The sequence below is a fragment of the Pelophylax lessonae genome, assembly GCF_965119305.1.
Source record: "Pelophylax lessonae genome assembly, chromosome: 4".
NCBI classification, from domain to species: Eukaryota; Metazoa; Chordata; class Amphibia; order Anura; family Ranidae; genus Pelophylax; species Pelophylax lessonae.
The window spans coordinates 103,316,080-103,336,188 of NC_138771.1; the positions used below are offsets into that span (position 1 = coordinate 103,316,080).

At 39.4% G+C, this 20,109-nt stretch overlaps 1 protein-coding gene across 5 annotated transcripts in view; it reads left to right on the forward strand.

The window, feature by feature from the left end:
* RNF111 (ring finger protein 111) overlaps positions 1–19,714 on the forward strand; it is a 135,170-nt gene extending 115,456 nt beyond the window's left edge. For 2 of the 5 annotated variants that reach the window (XM_082254321.1, XM_082254325.1), the window contains 4 exons: positions 12,406–12,498; positions 13,471–13,566; positions 15,807–15,922; positions 18,573–19,714. In XM_082254321.1, the coding sequence (XP_082110447.1) occupies positions 12,406–12,498; positions 13,471–13,566; positions 15,807–15,922; positions 18,573–18,690 (423 nt within the window). In that variant the 3' untranslated portion in view covers positions 18,691–19,714. The remainder of the gene's footprint in view (positions 1–12,405; positions 12,499–13,470; positions 13,567–15,806; positions 15,923–18,572) is intronic. The other 3 variants (XM_082254322.1, XM_082254323.1, XM_082254324.1) reach the window with 3 other exon arrangements.
* Positions 19,715–20,109: the final 395 nt, after the last annotated feature.

A 20,109-nucleotide genomic window follows, 5' to 3' on the forward strand; every position in this document is an offset into this window, starting at 1 on the left:
CCATATCCACTGTAAGTTTAAAGCCTCGTACACACGCAACGATTATCGGCCGACCGATCGTCCGACTTTTGTCCAAGTTGTGTTTTGTTGGTTGGAATGTGCCTAGACTGCACACGAATTTTCTCGGCCAACAAAATTCTACTTCAGAAGTGATGTCATGTGTTGGTTTGTTTTCTTTGTGTTATTTCTTCACTGAGCATGCCCAGACTTGCTCATCAGATTTTACCCTGTCGAAATCTGTACTGAATGCACGAAAATCGGCCCTTGTGTTGACGGCCAACAAAAATTTTATAGTCTGCACACCAGATTTTTTTCGGCCGAAAAGTCGGAGTTGGTTGTCGGAAGCATCATACTAACAAGCCGAAAATCGGCAGATCGGACGTTGGCCGAAAATTCCCTGCCAATTTTCGATGCGTGTGTACGGGGCTTAAGAATATTGAAAAAGGCATAAAATAAGGCAGAAACTTCCCAAATGCTGCACATCCCACAAAGCCAGTGTCTATAATAAAAGCAACCTAAGGCCAGGACTCCATCCAGGCCATGCCCTTAAGGCGTTTCATCCTGCCCACAGGGCCTAATCATGAATAAGCCTGTGTTCATTGAGCTGAGACGACCTCCCCCCCAGCCTGCATTCGTCAGTGTGAGATGCCAGATCTGGATAGATAGGAGCCTGGAGCGGCATCCCCATCATTTGGTGTTAGTTTGCTAAGAATACTGAAAGCTGTAGACTGGCATGAAATGCATACGGTCATACCTGCAATAGGTCTGCTTCCACCCAATCCCCAGCAGCCAGCCCATCTCCTCCACCTTCACGCATTTTAAGGTTGTCACTGTGTGTTATGTGACTGACCTAACATTATTTGTACACACCCTTTTGCCTTGATTGGATCGCTAACTCAGCATAGATGCTGCCAGTCGGAGGCATCTTGTGGATGTTAAGGGAACAGAACCTGACTTGGAGCCAGAGGCTCTTTCCTCACCTCTGCTGGCTCATACACACAGCACTTCGTTGGTTGTGAACCCATTCCATTCTATACTCTGTGCTGGGCTAGCTGCCTTTTTCTTCTAAGGGGAACACAAATCATACACTCTGCAGAGTCAACAGCACCTAGGTATGTTTAAGGAGTAGAAAAATAAAATGTAATTTACATTTAGAGTCATTGGGGAAAAAAAAAAAAAAAAAAGCGATATGCTCCATGGAAATGTTTGACCTTTTTCTACAACCTATTTGAACAGGTATGATTTAAATGGTACCTACAGAGATGTGATATTCTTGAACAAATTACATATAAAATTGACATGGTGTTTTTTTATTCAAATTAACAAAAATGCAAATTTGTCATGTTAAAAAAAAAGTGCACCCCTTACATTTACAGTACCATCATGTCAAATCCATGAAATTTAGAACTGTGTATTCCTAGATTTGTTTCCAGTGGTTAGAACCTCCTTAAAAGCTATGTAGGTGGAACCTTTTCTATTTAAACTTTCTATATCTAGGGTGTGATGTTCTCCTTTATTATTGATGTGTGTCAACATGCCAAGATTAAGAGAGCTCTGCAAGATCCTCAGAAAGGAGGTAGTGGATGCCTGTGTGATTCTGGCTAGGAATTGAAAATATCAAATGATTTGAATTCAGTCTTTCCACTGTAAGAAAAGTAATCTACAAGTGGTGAAGATTTCAATTATGTCCACAACTGCCCAGCAGTGTTAATTTTTATGTCAAATTTAGTTTGTCAGTCTTTTGACTAAATGCCGTTTTAGTTGTATTTTAGTCAACTAAAATCTCTGGTTCATTTTAGTAGACTAAAATGTCTGGTACATTTTAGTCGACTAAAATCAAGGGGGTTTAAATTGGACTGCATTATTTAAGAATTTTAGATTTTCCAAACTCCTTGATATACTCCTGGGGTAAAAAATCTAATGTAATTGGAGTGAGAGAATGCACATGGTGAAGAACTGGTCTGGGGAAGCTATTATTTTACACAGTTCTAAGCACTGCTACCATGCTGGGAGGGGAAACGCTCACCATGTGGTTGGCAGGACATTGTTCCCAGGCAGCAAAAAGACAGAGGGAGCCTACGTCTCTCAGCCAATACAGCTTGAATTTTTCATGGCGGATGGAGAAGTGGTTGAAAAGTTAAGGTCAGAGACTGGTTGGCTGTTATAAAAAATGCCTACAAGAAGTAACTTCTACTAAATGGGGCAATACCAGTTTTTAATAGCAGGCATGCACTTCCTATTTCACAGAACACCATTGATATTTTTGTTTTATGTTGAAAAGGTAATTTTTTTTTTTTATCCAAGTATGTTACACAACTCAAACAAACCCACGCTAAGAATGAACCTAATTGACAATCACCATTGCAGCTATTAAAATATCAATAATCAATCATAAAACACAGCTCAAAACAGTGAATCATAATAAAATAATGTGACCAATAATTGTAAGCAAGTGTACAGTGAAAGTCCAAAAATAAATTGTTATAAGACATTAAGGGCTATGTGAGATGATCACAGCCACACACACCTACACAGGTTGAACTGGATGGACTATTGTCTTTATTCAACCTCACCTACTATGTAACTATAAGCAAGTGCTCAGTGGAAGTCCAAAATAATCCAAATAAAGTGCTAGAGTGCTTCACAACTTAAAACTCATGCAGTGGAATGTGTTCCATCACCCTCTTGTGTTTGCACTTACCAAAGGATGTGGACCCCTTAGCAATACTGCATTTGGGTCTATATACTTGATAGGCAAATTTTATTCTATCTGCAGTTTAGCTTGGCATGATATATAGCGTGAGTTGCCATCCATGTTTTGACTGCCATCGTAACTTTTGCCACCTACGAGAGCTATTTTCAATCCAGCTGTTATCCAATACCCAGCCTTGTGGCATCAGTAGCCCCTTGTGAGTTTTCTCAGGCCACTGCCCTCTACTACACAAGAATGTTCCTAGGTATCACTCTGGGGTTATTCTCATAGTGGCTCTATGCAAGCTGGTGTGTATGGATGTGTGTTTGTGTGGAGGCTGCGTTCAGGTGAGACAACGTTGTCTTTTGTAATGTCCTTACAGTTGTGGTTTATGGTGTCTGTACTGCAATCAATATTTTTTAGTGCGCTAATAAATTGGTAAACTTTTTTCATCAACTTATGTGTAGTAAGGGTATAGTTACCAGTTGGAGAGGAAGTATTTGAGGTCTAGTTTAAATTCGACCACTTGGGGCTCATTGTAATTAACAAATATATCCACTTGGTTTCATTTTGGGATATACCAGCTCTGTGTCCGGCCCTTCAGTACATCACTGCACACACAGGAAGCCAAGCCTTTAAGCGCCACCCCCCCCCCCCCCCCCCGTCGAGCTCAGCTCGCTCCACCTTCAATTCCTCTGCAACAGCCTAGCCTCGCTGTGGGTAGCAGTAGCCAAGCCTCGATCTGGAGTACAGGAGTTGAGCCTCAGTAATCGAGGCTTAACTCCTGTACTCCAGATCAAGGCTAGGCTGTTGCAGAGGAATTGAAGATGAAGCTTGGGGCGTGTGTTCAGTGATGTACTGAAGGGCCAGACACAGAGCAGGTAAATCCCAAAATGAAACCAAGTGGATATATTTGTTCGATACGATGAGCCCCAAGTGGTCGAATATAGAACCGGACCTAAATTGCTTCCTCTCCAACTGATAACAGGCATTCAGACTTTATTACACTTTTGGGATTCTCTCTTCTCCATTCATGAGCGCCAAGCTACAAGATATGTGAGCTGACATTTTCCCACTTACCATACAGCCATATAGACCCATATGCAGTATTGCGAAGGGGTCCACTTCCTTTGTTAAGTGCAAGCACAGAAAGGTGATTAGCATATTCCACTACATGAGTTTAAAGTTGTGAAGCACTCCAGCACTTTATTCGGATTCATTCTTTTGGACTTCCACTGAGCACTTGCTTGTCACATTTTTTTATTATGATTTGCGCTGTGTTTTATGATTGACTATGCAAGTATGGTATGTTTATCTGTAGGCACTACAGCTTAAATAAAGATGTAATGGTTGCTAGTTCAAATAAGTCAACAATTTTCATAAGGTGGTCTACTTTTTCACACTATTATCCATATATAGATGTATATCTATATAGCCATATCTAGCTCTATATCGATAAATAAATAAATATATATTGTAACATGGGGGACCATTAGCTCAGTGGCAGATGCGTTTTTCCAGTGAGTCACTGTAGTCAGGACTGCGGTTTAAGGGCATGGCAGCCCATTTTTATTAAAAGGCAAAAATAGTCTGTAACATAGTTTCCCACGCAGGGGTTCTTCTCCAGTAAATATAGATCAAACTGAAAATGCTAGCCCATCTGGCTCTCTCGCTGTAGCAGTACCTCTGATCTTGGTGCTGGTCACACAGACCATGGACTCTCTGAAGCTGACAGCTTCACTGTGGCCTTGGTCCTCAGGCCGTCTCCTGTCTCCTCAGACACACACACGTGTTCTGGCTGCCACCTGCAGCCACTGACTCCCGATGAACAGACCTCCTGTCTGTTGGCTGAAGCTCCAACTGGGAGCCCTGATGTCTTCCTAGACCTTCATTATAAGGGCTGTGTGCACCTGACTCTGAGCACACACCCTGCTGGTCATCAACAAAACATGGACACAGAGTTGGAGATTCCGTCCCTCCCAAGACACTCTGAAATCTCCAACTACAGAGCCCCATCCAGGTATACCAAATCCTAGAGAAAGCTGCAAAAGCAGTTTTCTCCAGTGCACATCTATGCTCTGTAGTCCTGCACAGAGCAAATGTGCACACTCTGTGTCTTTAAAATGACCCTTTTCACTGTGACAGAGTCTTGACCTGTCACAAAATATATATATATATATATATATATACATATACATATATATATATATATATATATATATATATATATATATATATATATATATATACACGCAATGTAATAAATTCTGTCCCTCCTCTCCGGTTTGTATTCCCCTAGCACAGTGATCTTGAAACTGTGGCCAGATGCAGCCCATTGCTTGCCTTTTATCTGGTTCTTGGGGCACTCCAACTGACACCAACAATCGGCACTATTCCTGCCAACGATGGGGGCATGATTTCTCCCCTTGACGCCAATGATGGGGGCACGATTACTCTTACTGATAGGACAATTTCTGCTGCCACAGGCCTGCCCCCCTACAGTCCTTTGTTTTGAGACCCCTGCCCTAGCACATGGCCACCATGACAATAGTCCCTTACAGGCTCTTGGGAATGTTTGCTTACAGTATCTTGTGACATAGCAGCAATCCGTTTCCTTTAAAGTATAAGCCAAAACCTCTTAGTTGAGCTCCACCACCTAATGAGTAACCAGTGATTCCCTCACTTTGGAGGGATTTCCTCTCACTCTTCTTCTTTGGCTGTAGAGCAAGAAGTGAAAGGAAATCTTCCCAATGGGACACAAATGGAAAAATAAAACTGGCATAGGTTAAAATCCCCCCCCCCCCCTTAATCTAAAATGAAAAGAAAAGTTTTAGCCTTTATTTCTACTTCAACAAAGCAGTGATAACAAGCCGTTGTTTCACTTGTCTTAAAATGTACCACATTCTCTGAAGGAAATCCGTCTTAATACAAACCAGCAAAATTCAACCTCTTAGTTGAGCTCCTCACCCCTGTGTTTTAGTAAAAAATCTGTAGCGCTTCCACAAGCAACATTCAAATGTTTGGGGGCTAGCAGTGCATGTATTTTCTGCATCACTCGTAGACAAACCAGATCATTTTGAATCTTTTGCCTCCCTGCAGTGTACCACGCTTAAAATGAAACTAAACCTACCAATGTAACTCTTTCCTAAAACATTTCATGTCATCTACCTGGTTAATCTGCCAGTCCCTCTGCTTCTCTTATGTCTACAGTAAGCACGGAAGCACATTCATGACTCTGTGGTCAGTTTGTCAATTGGATTGCTTTTAAGATCTACAGCAGTGGTCCTCAACTCCGGTCCTCAGGGCCCACTAACTGGCCAGATTTTAGGTATTACTTTGGGGAGATGCAGACTAGAGTACTGCAATCATTGAGCAGCAAATTATATCACCTGGGATGTATTTCAGTTATCTTGCAAACCTGGCCTGTTAGCGGGCCCTGAGGACCAGGGGTCTACAGGATGCCATCTCACACACAGTGTGGATGCCATACCACCACACACATCGTGCCTGCATGCATCTCCTGAAGTCTGCCTGCCAAACCCCATCTGGTTGATTGACAGGGGCTCCTGGCTGGAGCCTCATTGTCAAACTGCAGCTTGTAATCATGTGGGAGGAGTCTGAGTGCTTAAAGGAACCCCTTGCTGGATTGCAAATCGGCCCTTGAAACATAGCGCACGCATATCTAGTGCCCACCCTTTGCCATTAGGAAAAACTACTGTAAATAAGCTTTGGGATAAAGTAACTGTAGAATAAACCTACAAGAAAAGGAACTTTATGGTCTTTTTTTCTAAAATAAATAAATGAGCTCATATAGTAAGCTCACTATTTGCTGTTTTACCATAGGATTTCATTTATGTGTTCACATATACTTTAAGATCATCACAAATTTTAAATTTGCAGGGTAAACATTAGAATAAAAAAAAAGCAGGATACATTTTCCAAAACGCATCATTGTTTTTTAACTAGACCTTCCATTTGGCTATCTGCTCCCATTCACACATGAGCATTTTTTTGCTCGTTTCCCTATGCCTGACTTTGAAAAATGTGTTTTTGTTCTAATAGTTCCTATTTACACTTTATCCGTATACTCTTTAAAGTACATGAGCTTTTTTCAAGTGTAGTCAGGCTTTTTTGGCTAGGCTTCACTGGGAGTGCCTGAAAAAAAAGCGTTACGCCGTTTTTTTAATGCCCAAAAATTTCCTCTTCTCCTGTAGAACTGCTTTCCTCCTCTGGCCCTTCCCAGAAAACAAAATCTTGAAGCTTGATACACGTGCAAAACCGCATGAAAAAAATGCTCTGCTCAGGTGTAAATGCAGGCTTTAGAAAGTAGACATTCCAGTTTCTACTATCTTGAAACCTTTCTTTGGACCCACAATAGGTGGCCTTCAAAAGGAGACATGCTTGCAATTTGTACTTTTTATAAAATCTAAAGCTGGCCTCCAGGCAACTCATTAAATACGGTATTGGGAGCTCTTGGATTTGCATTTCTCACACATGTAAAAATTAAAATATAGTGCATATGTAATAGTATAGTGCCAATTCAATGATTGCCTGTTAGAATTGCAGTGCTAACATTCATTTCTGAGTTTCTCATTGTTAAATTGCTTGCTCTTCCATATTTTTCTTTTATTTAAAGTGGAACTTTAGTCAGAAAATTAAGTCCTGCTAGATGACTTCAGGCTGACCCCTTTATCAGGTATAGCGATGTAAAACATTAAAAATAAGTGTCTATACTCTTTTAAATCCAGTAATACTTTTTGTCTCGCCTTGCTCTGCACCTGCTCAGTTACTATCCATTTTTGGGCACTGCCGAATTTGTAGAGGCTGATCTGCTGACAGCCTTAAAGAGGAATTAAACCCTCCTATCCTTTGCAGCCAAGGGAGCTGCTTCTGTTTGATCGGCAACTGCCATGGTGCTGTTCATGTGATCCGTAATGACCCAAGCCATTTGATGGTTTGACAGTTTGGTTGAGGACACAAGGAAATGTGACCACAATCCTGGCATTCCAGGAATGTAACTTTTTTTTTTTTTTTGAACCGTTAAATTGATGGATTTAGTTCCACTTTATGATTTACTGTTGTTCATGTGCTCTGGGCTTCAGCAAAATGGCAGCGTCCTGCAAGCAAACGCATATTTTAGTAACTTAATTATTAGTGTGGAATGTATGTTCCTTACTACAGAATATCCTTTTTTTTTATCAAGTTGTTAGGAATAAAGTCCTGCTTTCATGTAGAGATGTAGAGATGTGTAGATTGGCCACTACAATTCCTAACTGCTAAATAATAAAGTGAGCCACACAGGGGAATGCATTGTTTTCAGTTTGGCTGACTAATTTTTGTAAAGTTTGACCATTCTGTAGCACTGCAAAGCAGGAAGCCAAGACTGCATATGGAAATAAATATTCCCCTATGTAAATTTATTATTACAAAACGTACAAAAACAAGGCGCTTAAAACATCAAACATCTTAACAAGCTCAAAAGGCTGACTTAAAAAAAAAAAAAATAGAACGAATACATAAAGAAGCTATACATTCCCTTGAATGCCCAAACATAGATTCAGTAGTAGCATACATTATAAACACACTGTACTCCATACTTCTCCATATGAAACAAGCCCTTAAACAAGTTCACACAAGGTACACAGAGGTAAAAAGTGCATTTATTTTTTCATTGCACCTGCGATCAACAGATCACGGGTACAATGTCAGGCTTCTGCAGATTCTCAGCTGTCTGCCCATACCTCTTGTATGGTCAGACCATTACTGAACTCCAGGAAAAATCAGTGATCTACAAGAACGCTTACCAGAGCCCTCGCAGTTTGTTGAGAACTACAAGCTGCGGCAGATGATACTTGAAGTTCATTCATTCACAGAAAACTGTGAATGAATGGCGTGGTTGTGTGGGCGGAGTTCTGTTTTCAAACTTGGCTGTCACAATGGGGGATCAGAGGGGTGTGAGAAGGTACTTTACTAACATGTTACACCCTGAAAATGGATGTTAAGGGTTGCTAAAAGTGAACTTATCCTTTAAACCAGAAAGAGAATTTATTTTAACTATGTAAATGATCGATAAAAAAAATAAGGGATGTGTTAAGAGGGAAACTTTGGGACTGGAATTATTTATACCAGATTTGCATTATTTTGCTAGATGCATCATTTTTTAAATTTAAGAATTAATTACTTGCTCTGAACTCTACAGCAGCTCCAAGCCTGTAATGTCATTAGACACAATTATTTTGGCAAATGTAAGTAAAATTTCTATATTTTCTGAATTTTTATGAGCTGACAAGCCAAAAATGTACAGGGTGGCTTTAAAAGTGTTCATGAATCTGTTGACACTGTAAATTGCAAGGAACATTTTAACCACACAAGGGGAAAGCTGTCATAAGCAATCCAGAAAACCCCACACTGCTTTACATAGGAACAATGAATAAACAACCGTAACAAAGGCATGCAGGGCCCTGAATAGATTGTTTAATGTTGGAAAAGAGTGTCGTGTTTAGTAGATTAGCTAAATTTGTATGATTTAGCAGCACATTTACTGCAGAGGAGGAGGGTAAAGAGATAGGTATTGCCCTTGTTTAATTTAGTTATGAAATAACTACAATAAAATTACACCGAGGAGAATCTTTTGTCATAGGGTTCTGAGGTGCTCAGTGATATTTGTGCACACTACCAAACTCTTCCACTTACTAATCCTTTACCATTATCATGATAACCTGCAAACTGTAACAATAGTACACAGGCAATAAATATGACACTTTAAAGCTGAAGTTTATGTATGGCTTTTTTGCATAGTTCAATTGATCCAGCTTGGTGGGTATGTATGTGCCATACCTGGTTGATCCCAGTAGAAGCTGGAAATCAAGTAGACACTGCTACTACAGTAATTGCCACTAGGTTGTGGGTTCTGTGCCGGATGGCACCCGGAAGCAGCAGTGCCTATTACAGCAATTTCCAGCTTCTGCAGGGAACAGCCAGGTATGGCCTATGCATACATGCATGCATTGGTCCAAGGTGAAGCAATGTAGTTGTGCAGAAAAAGCCTAACTTAAACTTCAGCTTTAAAATATGATCCACTTCCATTTTTGGAATAACTGTGCATGCTCTCAAATTCCCTTACCCTCCTCCTTCATGGCATGTTTTCCTACAAAATTACTACAGAAATTTAACAAAGACCTGCACTCCGAGGTATTCAGGCAATGGCATTGCTTCAAACAAAATAAATATGTTGCTACTCTCCTAATGATGAACTGGGTGAAATAAAATACCTGTGCCTGGACCACCACTGCATACTCTGTTCAACAACCACAAAATAGATGAAGGCCCAGCAACAAGGCACAGTAAAGTTTAAAAGTCAGTAGAATCTTTATTGGAAGTCCACCAAGACCTAAAAGGGGAATTCAGTACAAAGTGAGGTTGATACGTTCCAGCCTCTTTCTGGGCCTTAGTCGTCTAAGACCCAAGGAGGAGCTGAAATGTGTCAACCTTGCTTTGTACTGGATTCCCCTTAATGGATTTCAAATAACAATTCTACGGACTTTTACACTGTATCGTGCCTTTTTGTCGGGCCTTTATCTATTTTGTAATAGAACTGCTGACCTCATTAGAGTACTAGTTGCTGGACTGTCTCTGTCTTTAATACTTTGATTACTGACCCAGAACAAATATACAGTAGGTAAGTCAGAATTTGAGGTCTGCTTTGCTTTATTTTAATACTTTCAAAATGAATGCAAGAAATGAAACCTAACTCCTAATTTGTTTCCTGATTGATATATTTTTAGGTTTATGTAATGCAATTGTGTACAGGGGACTGGGGTAAAACAATGAGGTCATGTTGTACCCTGCCAGTTCTTTTTAAACAAATTATGGATAGGTGGGCATTCATTTCGACTTGGAGTATTCTTACCTTTGGTAGGCATTGACACTCTGCATCTGATTCTATAGTCTTGTTTCACACCGCATGAAAGCGAGTAGAGAGGGCGTACACATTTTTCCACACCTTTTCTCTCTAGATGTCTTTTCAGCTTTACTAGACAGGTCTGACTGTGTTCTCCTGCACACTGAGCTATGTTTGTTGGTTATTAGGATTGTAAGTCTCTGGTAACTGAAAGGGCTTGTCCACATTCCGCTTTCCATTTTAAGTAACATATCCTCCCCCCCCCACACACAAATGTATACCAATGTCCTTGTTATTGTCATCAGCATCTGGTTTTAGAATAATTTCTGTGGTTGTTGGGACAACCATCCATCGAAAATTGACAGCAGAACAGGTTTTTGATGGAAATGATTCCGTTTTAAGTCGTATGCAGTCTGTGGAGCCGATTATGAATGCACAGTGTAGTGGCTGAAAGTGTCCCCCCCATCTAATCACATAAAGCTTTAGGTTAGAAGAGCAAGGAGTAAAGATGGGTGTAGTTATGCAAAAATCAGATTTGCTTTTTTGGGTCCCATTCACACTTGTAGTTAGGACTACAATGGTGAATTCCAGCAGCAAAGTTCAAAGGTTTCCTGTAGCACGGATGACAGGTGTTTGCAAATAGCTGTGGCTTCTCAACCTATACAAAGCAATGATAGGCTGATGACATTTGCAGCTGTCAGTGGCTGATGTAGTTCATCACCAGTCACCTGGGGTTAGAGACAGATGATCATCCCTGCATGCGCACAGCCCAAGAGCAAACCGCTGTCCCTAACTAATATTGCATGTGTGAAAAGCAACAGACAGCTGCGGCCACCATCAGCCTATCATTGCTTTATATAGACAGTGTAGCCACAGCTCTTCTGGCTGCTGGAAACGTCTGATACTTGCCTCTGGAATTTGCTCTGTAGCCATGTAGCAAGTTGAATGTGGCCTTCCTCCCCCTCCAGTTTATAATTTGTTCTTGTCCTAGAAACAGTGGGTTAACTATCCAGGTTGGCACATTTTTAATTCCTTTAAAATCAGAGGACAACCATATCTTTTGGGATACTGACATTTAGGACCAAAACAATGTTAAGTATGTCTTGCATGGACCGACTGCCAAGCACAAACCTTGGTAAAGTTTAAAAATAGAAATTCCCATATTACATAGCGATCAATGTATCTGGATGAATTGGTCGATGGTAGCTGCAAGTGCCCACTGTTTTTCTCTTGCCTTACTTGCTACACAGTGGTATAAACTGGATTTAGAATAAACTATTATGATTTGCTTTGAAGTACAAACATGGCTAGCACAGAATAGTTGGCTAAACTTTTGCTCATTTCTGATACGTGTATGATGAAGCTTCTGTTTTTTTTAGAATCTACTCATTTGGCATTGTTCTATCTCATTGTGCTATGTCTGTTTGCATTCTCCCATATGTCCTGGATGTTGAACCTTTTCATATCTTTGCATTGTTTGGAACTGAGGAATACAACATATATATTTCCTTATTCTGTGGCTGATTGCAGTGGAATGGTACATAGTTGACCAAGCAGCACATAACCTTGTCACTGCATCTGTCTCCTACCACAAAAAAATAAAATAAAACTAGTTTATGGTGCTTTACAACATTTTGTTTTTTTCTTGTGTGTATATAATATATATATTTTTATGACTGCACCTGATCATTTTGCTGCTAGAGGGTTTTACAAGGGTACCCTCTGAGCTGTATATCTTTCTGGCAGCAAAGATTCTTTGAGGTCATTACAAGCAGTTGTGTTAAAGTTTAACTTACATCTGCTATTTGACTAGGTTCCAGACATGGCGGGCTACCCTCACATCCGCTACATTTCATCTGGATTGGATGGAAGGTCATTCAGAGTTCCATTCAGGGGCAATTTTGAGGTTTGTAACAGAATGTTAGCTTTCTGCTGTCATGTCTTTGCTGTCATTCCATGTACCTATGGAATGTTACCTTCAGGTGGATGTGTGTGTGTTCACATAAATAAAGGATACACAATCAATAATTTCCCCAATCAGATGCAGAGTGTATTTAGTAATTATTTTTGAAGCCTTGGAACTCATTTGAGCAGGGAACTGAGAATCCCACCTTTTATTCATAATCATTTCTGTTGCAGAGGCTTAGTATTTATTCTAATTGTAATATAATAGTATTCCATTCCGAGCGTGTTTTTTTTTTTTTTTTTTTTTTTTTTAAATCTTTGTATCATGTATTTATATCATGTAATTTATGTATGATATACTACAGCATCAAGCATTGGGATTTGTGTATCCTGTGTTTTTTTTTTTTTTTTTTTTCTTTTTTCAATGTGTGGGCAAGATGGCGCTGGCAGTTACTACAAACTAAAAGCTTTTAATTGAACTTAAACTGTAAGATTAATAAGCTTCTGGTTGCACTAATCTATGCAAGTGGACCTTTGACTCAGTAATATGCATGTTTATCCCAATAACACAGGCTTATCTCCCACTGCATGGACATTGTAATATATTAACGTATATTCGGATACAGACTTATTTGTAGGCACTGGATTAATTTGTCCTCGCATAGATGATGCCTTTCATTTAGGAGAGGGAGGGAATACAAAAATCTGCTCTGAAATTGAATGCAAATTGGCAGGCCTGGTTGTGTAGGTCTTCAAACGATATGATATGTAATCAGTCCACTTGTATTGCTGTAATATAATTGCCATAGTAGAGTCAGTTGGCTTGTTGACAGAAATGCTTTCACTGAGAATTGATTGGTAGAGGGTCTAATTTTATGTCTATGGGTACACATTTGAACAAGAATATACTTGGAATCACCGTTTTGCCTTGAGGAAAGATCCGTCTACTGAGGTTTACCCTTTTATTTTCCAGGAACTGATTCATCTAGAGGAACGGCTTGGTAATGTGAATCGTGGAGCCTCACAGGGGACCATAGAAAGGTGCACGTACCCACATAAATATAAGAAGGTGAGCTATTTTTCTTATGAACAAGTGCTTTTTTTTTTTTTTTTTTTCTCCTTCTATTAAATATATTAAGACCATTCGTATTTGAATATTTTTAAAAACCTCTATTTTGAGTAAATTGTAGTACAAAAGTGCAACTTTAGAAAACAAGCCGAAACATTCTATGAATTGCCTTTTATATCCAAGACAAATTTCAACTGGGTTTGCCTTCATCTGAGTTTGTGTTAGTGGCTGTGACTCCTTATTTGTCACATTATATGTAGTATAAATTCTCTGCGTAAGAAGCAGTAAGACACCTGCAGTGGATATAAATCCCTGGCATGTATACTCACATGATGCTCCTGTTGGTGCTCCAAGAACACCAGATTACCGACATCAAGACTGCTTTAACCAGTTCCCATCCAGCCTATAGCAGGTTGACGGCCAGATGGGCTCTCCTCCTTCCGGTTGTCGTCCTCCTGGTCGACACAGTGCATCACAGATCAGGGTAAAGAGCCAATGACACTGGCTCTTTACCATGTGATCAGCTGTGCCTAATCACAGCTGATCCCATGTAGAAAAATGAGGGTTATCTGCATTTCCTTTCTTCAGAGCTGTCACTGTGTGAGGAAAGGAAAACTAAAATCTGCTTTCCTGTGACAGTGATTATCAGTGAAGAAGAAAAATTACTAATTTGCTAAGTTTTATAACCAAAATGAAGAAAAGGGGTTTTTTTCCCCCTCAAAAATTTTAGTCTTTTTTTCGTTTGTTTAGCAAAAAAAAAAAAAAAAAAACAGCGGTGATTAAATACCACCAAAAGAAAGCTCTATCTGTCTTGAAAAATTATATAAATTTCATGGGGAGGAAGGGGGTGAAAGTGCCCAGTAGTCAAATGGTTAAAGCAAACTTGTTGCATCTATTAACTTCTGTAAAATTTGAAGTGAAAAACATTGACAAGGTGCCTTCTATATTTATAAAATCACCTTCTGTGGAGCATCCAAATTTTGGAGTATTCTGTAACAGAACCTGCAACTTCAACTCCAACTTGGCGCTCTGCCTTTTTCCCCTCTGTCACCCAACATTCTAGAGAGAAGAATTGGGGGCTTTTATTGGGTTGTGTCATGGCATAGTTGCATGGCAAAGCGAAAAGCTAAAATTAAAGAGTCATTTACAGCTTGCATCCACAGTGGGTGCGGAATTGAAGATTTCACAGATTTAGAGGTACCCACAGGTTGTGTGAGCCGCTGTGCCTCTGTTACCCTGGCAATTTGGCATGTGCAGCCCAGTACAACTTGGCTATTCCAGAATTTAAAAAAAGGCTTGGTCTGACATGTTGCTCTCCATGGAAGAATTTATTTTGACATTGATATTTAAATAGGAGAGTAAAACTTAAAACACATCAGTTCCCTGATTTATTTATTTATATATACATATATATATATATATATATATATATATATATATCTGGTTAGGCATCATAAAATGCTGTTTTCTTGGTTAATCCCCCTGCACTATTTTCATTGCTGTGTTTGGAAGGAAGAATGTTTCCATATTGAAAAAAAAAGTTTGAATAGTGGCGTTGGTTGATAAGGTAGGTTCTTTGTATGCCTAAGGCAGACCATCGATAATTTGATTTTCTTTCTTGCAACCATAGGCTGCAGGAAAGAAAATTGCTCTATTCCCCCCCTATCAACAGTCAGTGTTGATGGAGGGAATCCCTCCTGTGGCGCTATTGCGTTCACCCGACGGGGGGCCTTGGGGAGCCGTTCCTGCTGGGGAGAACAGTGTTTAGTGCTAGCGGCCATAGCCACTGGAAATAATTGCATGTAAAAATCTGACATGCTTGTTGTACCCAAGTTGATCGATGGATTGATGTTTGTACAATCAGCCTGCCTATTTATGGTTCTACCTTCGGTCCCTGCTGAAACCGTTCATGATTCGAACCATCTATGGCCAGCTTTTTACACACAAGCATGGGCTGTGAACACAGTTCTCTTTCCCTGGAGGTAGCATCTGTGATAGGCAGTTAGGTAGACTCTTAACATTCCATTGTGTGGTGTGTGTTCTTTCTATTTCAGCATCCTCTGTGTTGTGGCTTTCATTTGTTGTATTATTTTAGTTTATGCAACTTTAGAAAATGAAAATGATTTAGTATGAATTATTACTCATGGGGATGTGTGAAATTTCTGTGTTGTGGTAAATTTTTAATTGTTGTAAGAAACATGTTTACCGAGTTTGCCAATAATTTCATCTCTGCTAATAAGGTATCCACTGATTGGTTCTCACAGAGGAAATTGCATGGCAAGCAAGATGGTGAGGAAGACACTGAAGAAAAATGTACAATCTGCCTTTCTATATTAGAGGAAGGTGAAGATGTCAGGTAATCTGATTAATTTGATTTTGGATGTGGTTTGACATTTGTTGGTGCTTGTTTTACTATAAAGCAAAATAAGCAGCACACAAATGTATCTTGTAATACACATCACCCATGTCCTTCCCAGAGAGAAGTGGGACACATATAGGAAGTTCACTAGTGCAAACGTTATAGTTCATTGCTAGAAGGGAAAACTCATTGCTTGTCTACATCCTAAAACATATGCATCATCTTTAAGATAAAGTAAATGTGTTTTATAAAGAATACTCCACTTAGCGTTTTTTTTCTTTCTTTTTAAATAGTAAGACTAAGGCAGCTCATAGATGATTTGATTTTCTTTCCTTCCACTATGGGTGGAAGGAGAGAAAATCACTAAATTTCCTGACTTTCATCCACCTCCCCCCGCGCTGTTTTGTTCTGCAGGCAGCAGGGGGTGGAGGGGGTTGCCTTCCTTGCTAGCAGAACGCAATAATCACTACTAGCAGCTAGAGCTGCTGACAGTCATCGCATCCCATAAGTCCAACAGGCTAGTTATACCCAAGTCAATGGATGGATCAACTTTGGCACAATCAACTTGCACATACATGGATTGAAATTCAGCCGGTCCCTGCTGAACTAGCCAAATGTCAATCCATGTATGGCCGGCTTAAGCTGATGTGGTGATAAAACCTGTCATGCCCCTACTGATCACCTGAAGTCCCCTATGTACAGTTCTAGTTTAGTCTCCCTGTCTATCTCACTTTTCTAAGTTAGGTTTTTCCCTGTGCTGCAAAGAAAATCAAAACATTAATAGATCTGCATATCTATGCGGGCAGCTGTTAAACAATATAAATACAGTCCACAGAAACATGAATACTAATCAATGTTTATGAAATTTAGGCTACTTTCACACTTCTCCATTGCAAAAATGTGGTAAAAACGCATATGCATTTCCGGTGCATTTTGCACCTGTGAAAAAAGAAGTGTGACCCAAAAGCTCAACCGTGTGTGGATTTTTGGTGCATTTTCCGTTTTTATTTCTATGGGGAGCTGTATTTTTGATGCTTTTTTTTGTTTGTTTATTTACGACGTCAGACATGCACCGAAATATAGCAAGCAGTACATTGAAGAGGCAAGGTACCTAAAGCTGACCAGTATGAAGAGTTCCATAGGATTTATTGGTCATGCGTTTTTTTTTCTTCGGTTTATTTTTTTAAATGCAAAAATGGAAGAAAAACTTATCAGTGTGAAAGTAGCCTTAAATGTGCTAAGACAGGTGTTGGCTTTTCCCTGCATTTACTTATCTTAAGTATTTGCCTCACGAGTTTCCTTCGTCACCATCCAAGTGAAGTTTGTTAATATCACACAGCACTGTGAAGTACAGTTTTCCCAAGGTTTGCTGCTGTTACAAATGATTTAAGATCATCATGAAAATGTTCTGAATGCCATATAGAAGCTGGAAAGTAGGCCAAAAATTATCTTTAAGATAAATAATCAGATTGGCAGACTGGTCATGGCATTTTTCTTCAAAAAAATGTGAGCTGTCCTAGCTTGTTCAATTTTTTCAGTTCACCAATATTTTCTTTTTTTGGATGGTTATGATAAGCCCCATAGACCTTTGATGCATTTATAATTGATGTTTGACAGTGGTCACCTGGAAAGGAAGCAGGTGAAAATTTCTCAGTGAGACACAAATTCCTGTAAACACTTTTCCTAGAGTGGAGGAGGTATTCAAATAAGTTTTATTAGATTTACCCTCCCTTCCTTCTAGTCAGACAACATAAACATCATGGCATTTTTTTTTTTTTTTAAATAGTCTATTTTTTACATTGGTCTACAATGATACCTGGTAGAAGTGTAATTTTGACATTTTATGTACAGTAAAACCTTGGTTTGCGAGGAACGTGATGTACGAGCGTTTTGTGAGAAGAGCAACATTTTTTTTCTCTTTTTATTTTAACTTCTACAAGCGCAGTCTTGCAATACAAAAGATCAGTTTTATTGTAAAAAAAAAAAAAAAGTGGAATGACACTCACAATGTTAAAAACAATATCCAGCGTTAAAGGAGTCTGGTGCTCATCTGTTTACAGTCACTGGTCTATGCAGTACGTGGCCAGAGGTCCGGGGCACTGGTGGCTCCCAGCGCTTCCTGGTGAACTCTGAGACACTCTCAGTGGGTGGGGCGGGCGGGCGTAATACGCTTTCAGAGCACCTGTAAGTGATTTCAACAGTTCCCCAGTGACTGAGTTCTCCGGGAAGCACTGGGAGCCACCAGTGTCCCTGGCCCACTGGCCACATACTGTATACACTAGTGGTTTTACATGGCTGAGCAGCAGACTCCTTAACGGGGGATATTGTTTTTAACGTGAGTGTCATTCCACTTTTTTGCGATCCTTCTGCACTTAGATGACGCTGCCGTGATATTTTTTATATGAATAAATGGTTGTGGAATGAATCATCTGAGTTTCCATTATTATAGAGAAATTTGCCTTGATATACAAGTGCTTTGGATTACATGCATGTTTCTAGAACAAATTATGCTCACAATCCAAGGTTTTACTGTATTTACATTATTACTGCTGTTTCTAATCATGGTGTACTATGATATATTATTATTATTTATTTCAGGTATATATGATAGTATAATGTTATCATTTCTCTTTTTCTCCTTCTACAGACGGCTCCCATGTATGCATCTCTTTCACCAAGTATGTGTAGACCAGTGGCTGATCACAAATAAGAAGTGCCCCATATGTAGAGTGGACATTGAAGCTCAACTTCCTACGGAGAGTTGACATTTTTCCAACCAATGTTATGCCCTTTTAACCCCTCGGTACTGCAGCCAACCAAAGATGGCATGACTGAAACTGCACAGACAAAGCATTAAATCTGGTGTGCCGGCTCTGCCTCGTACAATTAATGCTATAGACTACCATTTGTATACAGATCATATTTAGGTCCTTTGCTGCTAACAAGTTACTTGTAGCAGTGAAGGGTATATGTATTTATAAAGCTTTTTTTTTTTTTTTTTTTTTTTTTTTTTTTTCTTTCCATTTTTTGGTTTCCGTTTTTTTGTTGTTTTCCTCTACATATTTTTGCATGGATTCTTGTATTGCATTTCTTTGCACATTTATGGGCTTTGTGAACCCTTACACTTGCAGGCAAGATCTAGCTGCTCTAGTCGGTAGAATTGTGAGCATTTGTGCGCGTGTGTGTTTTTACATAGTCCAAGGCTAAACAAATTCTATTCATTACTAACAGTAAAGTCCTTTAATTTAATTGATCATGATTTTTAGTTTGTATGTATAAAGCTCTAGGTTAAAAAAAAAAGGAAATTATTGTATGAAAACATTCCTTATTTAGGAAGAGACAGGCTGCTGTATAGAAAGTGCTGAATCAACTCCCATTGTTTTTGATGCTGAGATCACAATGCTTTGAGACTAACCTACAATGAAGACTTGCCACACATTTTGTTCTGTCTCCTCGAAGGTGTTCTAAATCGCTCTTCAGCACAATGCAAATATATTTAAATGTCAATATTAAGGAGTTTAGACTGCTGTTCACATATTTATTACTTTTAAGGACGTGAATTTTTTTTTATTTTTCTTTTGCTTCTGTAAAACTGCTCTAACAATGTCCAATAGTAGTCAGGTACCTGTTCTTACTAATCTGAGTAAGACATCTCCTCAACGGATCTAACATTAAATGTATAGTCTTAATAGCAGCTGTTATGGCAGGTGTCCATGCATCCGGAAAACTTTTTCAAGGTCCCCTGCAAACCCTCACAAGGTGGGTTTCCAATTTAATAAACTTAGCAAAATGAAACTGGTGTGTGTTGTGTGTTTTTTTTTTTTTTTTTTTTGTGAGGCATAGCTGTGGTGAAAATGAGGTCTATGTGACATTGGTGAAATCTTTTTTAAGTGGTGTTTCCCCTAAAGTGGTTCTAAAGGCTCAATATTTTTTTTTACCTTAATGCTGTCTATGCATTAAAGTGGTAGTTAACTCTGGCATTTATTAAAAAAAAATAAAAAAAAAAATAATCCCCTGCAAGGCAATGGCATGTTGTGCTAGTATGCACTTCATACTAGTACATTATGAAATACCTTAGAACGAAGCCCTCCTGTGGTGTGCTGTCACTGTTGCCAGGGCTTTCATCTTCACCCAGACTTCCTTCAGGGTTCTCGGGCTTCGGCAGCTTGAATGGCCTAACTGTG